The 4,343-nt window shown below is 60.7% G+C and overlaps 1 protein-coding gene across 1 annotated transcript in view; it reads left to right on the forward strand.

Annotated features, from left to right (window-relative positions):
• Positions 1–4,343, forward strand: part of SYT7 (synaptotagmin 7) — a 40,260-nt gene that overhangs the window by 14,238 nt on the left and 21,679 nt on the right. The window contains exons 4-5 of the mRNA XM_024748525.1: positions 38–310; positions 3,772–4,140. Coding sequence (XP_024604293.1) covers positions 38–310; positions 3,772–4,140 — 642 coding nt within the window. The remainder of the gene's footprint in view (positions 1–37; positions 311–3,771; positions 4,141–4,343) is intronic.

A 4,343-nucleotide genomic window follows, 5' to 3' on the forward strand; every position in this document is an offset into this window, starting at 1 on the left:
CCCACCCCCACGTGTGGCCTCCCCTCTGTCCCCCCACTGCCACCCCCGGTGCCCCTCTGGACCGGCTGCCTCGTGGTGCCTCCAGTGGCACCCTCCTGGCTGGCGCCAAAGTGGCCGCCGCTGCGGGGCTGGCAGTGGAGCGGGAAGGCCGGCTGGGGGAGAAGCCGGCGCCGGTGCCGCCACCCGGAGAGGACGCCTTGAGAAGCGGCGGCGCTGCCCCCAGCGAGCCGGGCAGCGGCGGCAAGGCGGGGAGAGGCCGCTGGCGGACGGTGCAGAGCCACCTGGCCGCCGGGAAGCTCAACTTGTCCAAGTGAGTGATGGCCCCACGGCCGCCGGAGCCGTGAGCTCAGGCCTGCCCCCGCCAGTGTGGACAGCAGGACCCCTGGCATGCCCGCTGCTGCCCCCAGAGGTGCCGTCCTCGGCCCCTGGCTCATCCCATCCCTTCACGAGACTCCCATCATCCTTGCCATCGGGCATGACTAACTCAGCCATGCACTGTGCCTCTCAGCCTCCGGCTGCCCCATCAGTTGCCTTCTTTGCTGGTGACCAGGTCATTCCATTTTCTGCCCCCGGGGCAGCTTCATTTCAGTCCTTGGGTCATCCCATCCTCTTTGATTGGCCGCTCCATCTCAGCCTCCATGGGCATCAGGCTGCCATTGGACCATCCATCCCTGGGGAGCTGGCCCACTCTCGGCCCGTTTTCTGCCACTCATCTGCCACCGGGCTTTCCCTCTTGCAGCCAGCAGATGGCTCTAGACCCAGGGGTTAAGCCATTTCATTTTGACTATCAGGCGACTCCATTGGCTTGTCCCAGTCTTGCTTGCACTGTGACACCATCTGTCCCACAGGCCAGCCCTGAGCAGCCGGGACGTCCCCACTGGCTCATCCTCATCTCGGCCATCCCCATTGGCTGTCCCAGTCTTGGTCAGTGCACGGTCCCACTCTCAGCTGCTGGGATTGTGTGTTCTTGGAGGTTGGGTTGTTGAGCCCTAGCTAACTTCTCTTTTCTGACGAGGGTGGTCTGGACATCAGACAGAAGAGCTGTTTCCTTTTTAATAACTGTATGAGCTGGCCAGTCAGTCCCTCCCTGGGAGCAGCAGGCATAGGGCTGGCTCCTGTTCTCAGCAGACAGTATGTTCTCCCCTCCCACCATGGGGCAGCCTTATTCTCACCTTGGCTCTTAGAACCTTCCATTTCCCCATAGCTGAGCCATCCGGGCTCTAAATCCTTTGAACTATGACCGTTCTCACCCATTGGGATATAGGTTCCATTTTCAGCTTTTAGAACTGCCTCGTTCCCAGCTAATGGAGCAGCCTCTCACTTAGAAGGCCAACAGCCCTGACCCCTTTTCGGCGGCTGGGCTGGTTCTCTTTGGAAAGCCTGTGGTTCCCGCCATTGGGACCACCGAGGGCCACCATGCTGAGACCCCACTTGCTTGTTGGCCTGAGGGAGCACGAGCGGATTTCTCCCCGACACTGAGCCTCCGGAGAACCCCAGAGGGAAGCCCCACACCCCCTCAGAGAGCCAGGCCCAGTGCCCCACCCACGCCAGGTTGCTTTGGCCACAGACTCCAGGCTGGCTGAGGCCTCCGTGCCATCCACTGGCTCCAGGCCTGGAGGAACCGATTTTACTTTCCTGTGGCTGAGAGGCTGTAAGTTGGACTAATTTGGGATGTGACAGAAAACCAAAATGAGGTCAAACACGGAGGACGAGGCGGCTGCCTGGGTGCCGTCCACCCGCTTCCTCGGCCTGCCCCCCGGGAGCTGTGGGCCTCCCTGGCCAGCCAGGCCTGCACCTGCCTCTGGTGGTCGCCCTGATTCCAGGCCTGAGCCCGGCAAGGCTGCTGCTCCTTCCAAGACCCCAGCTAAAGCCCTGTTTTGCTTTTCTCTCTTTCTTCCTTCCTTCCTTCTTTTCTTTTCTTTCCTCCTTTTCTTTTCTTTCCTTCTTTCTTTCTTTCCTTCTTCCTTCCTTCCTTCCTTCCTTTCTTTCTTTCTTTCTTTCTTTCTTCCTTCCTTTCTTTCTTTCTTTCTTTCTTTTTCTCTTTCTTTTTCTCTTTCTCTGACTTTCTCTCCCTCTTTTGCTCTCACTCTTCTTGTCTCTTTCTCTCTCTCAGCACACAGGGGCAGCCTAACTGTTGTCCTTTTGATTCCCAGGATAGGCTCAGGGGGTGAGCCAGGCTGAGGTCTGGTTGTAGTGGTGAAAGTGGCTCCACGGGCCCTGGGGCCTCCCTCGGGCAGCTCGGGGGTACCACGGCTACCCTGTGGCTCTAGACCAGGAGGTGGCAAGCTATCTCTATAAAAGGCCTGATAGGGAAGAGGCTTTGCAAGTCACATACTCTCTTTTATGACTACTCAACCCCAGCCTTGTAGCCCCAAAGCAGCCACAGACAGAATGTAAATTAATGACAATGGCTGTATTCCAGTAAAACTTTATTTACAAAAACAAGTGGCGGGCCAGATTTGGCCCACAGGCCATAGCTTGCCAACCCCTGCCCTAGACAACTGGAATGGAAGATGGAGGGAAGGAACAGAAGAAGTGGAGGTTGGGCCCTCTGAGGCTGTGGCCCTGAATGTGCTGAAATCTCTGGCCAGGAGACAAAGCAGACAGGTTGCCTGGGGAGGCCAGGGGTCTCTGACTCCTGTCTCCACCTCCTAAGACATCTGCAGCTTCCACTGTCAAGGGAGCCTGCTTCCCTGGGCCTGACCTCATTGGTCCCCATGGCAACCGTGTGACAGAGGCAACTCAGGAATTTTTACCCCGTTTTACAGAAGAGGAAACTGAGAGGTGGACTCCCTTTTCCAAAGTCCCACAGTTAAGAAGCGGCAGAGATGGGCTTTGAACCCTGGGTCTCTCTGACCCCAGACCACCTCTGATGAGCCGTGTCCTGTCTCCTGTCTGTCCTTGCCCTGTTCCCAGCGTGTTTCAGAGATGCTGGTGGCCCATGAGGCAGGTGCCATCTTACAGGTGCACAGAGGACAGGATAATTACCCTGTTCTTTGTCAGAACTGTGGTAAAGTGGCCAGCCAAGTGGTTTCCTGCGTCCCGTCCTCTGACTGGGAGTCATTCCCAAGATCCCGGGAATTGACCCTAAGCCTCAGAAACAAGGAACCCCAGAAAGAGGGCCAAGATCTGCGCCAGAGCCTGAACCCTGAGTCAGCGCCAGCCACAGAGCAGAGGTCCGGGAGCCCGAGGACGCACCCCAGCGTCTGCGTCTGAGGACAAAGCATGAGAATCCTTGGCTTCCGCTGACTCACCACGCATTACTAGGCCAGCTCTGCGCTGGCCTGGATTTCCTCGCGTCTCCAAACGCCAGTAGTACTTAGAACGCAGAGGCAGACTTTCCCGGGGTCCCCCAGTGAGACGACGGGAGGGGGTGGCCCATCTCCCTCCACCCTGTCCCAGGCCAACATGACAGGCAGCCACAGGGCCCTGGGACCTGCCTTCACCACGCAGCCTCCGCAGCTCCCGCGGCCCCACCCAGACCGTCAGACGGGAGGTATCGGGCACTAGCTGAGCCAGGGCCAGGGCGGGGGGGCCTGCTGGGCGGGGCCGGCCTGGGGGCCTCAGGGTGGGCGCGGGGCTCAGCGGCCGCCTGGCTGAGGGGGTGGCAGCGACGACGGCAGTGGCGACAACTCCGATGGAGGCCCGGCGAGGGCCGGCAGAGCGCGCCCCTTACTGGGGCCTCCTCATCCTGGCCCTAGGCTTCTTTCTCCTCCACTGTGATCCCTTCACCTGCTTCTCCTTTCTCTCCTCTCCTCCACCCGCCCCAAGTTTCGAGGACTCCACCCTGTCCACGACCACTACCCTTGAGTCTATCCCCAGCTCCACGGGAGAGCCGAAATGCCAGCGACCCTGCACTCTGATGCGGCAACAGAGCCTGCAACAGCCGCTGAGCCAGCACCAGCGGGGCCGGCAGGCCAGCCAGCCCACCACCAGCCAGAGCCTGGGCCAGCTGCAGGCCCACGCAGCCTCCGTGCCGGGCCCCAACTCTCGGGCCTACGGCCGGGGCCAGGCTCGGCAGGGCTCCTCGGCCGGCTCCAAGTACCGGCCGGCCGGCGGCCGCAGCCGCTCCAACCCAGGCAGCTGGGACCACGTGGTGGGGCAGATTCGAAACCGAGGCTTGGACATGAAATCCTTCCTGTAAGTCCCCCCCTTGAGTGGTCCGGCCCGCCCCCCTCCCCGACCCAGCCTCTTTCCTCCCTGTCTCCTTGGGAGTGGCTGGCCCAGAATGATCTTAGCCCTCCGTCTACGAGGCAGGGTGCCCGGCAGAGTCCGCTGCCCCCTCCCCCACCTCCTGTGGCTTGCGGCTCGTGCCTAAAGCCCCCCCGTGCCCCCAGGGCTTG

The sequence above is a fragment of the Neophocaena asiaeorientalis genome, unplaced genomic scaffold (assembly GCF_003031525.2).
Source record: "Neophocaena asiaeorientalis asiaeorientalis breed wild unplaced genomic scaffold, Neophocaena_asiaeorientalis_V1.1 scaffold43, whole genome shotgun sequence".
Classification (NCBI taxonomy): Eukaryota; Metazoa; Chordata; class Mammalia; order Artiodactyla; family Phocoenidae; genus Neophocaena; species Neophocaena asiaeorientalis.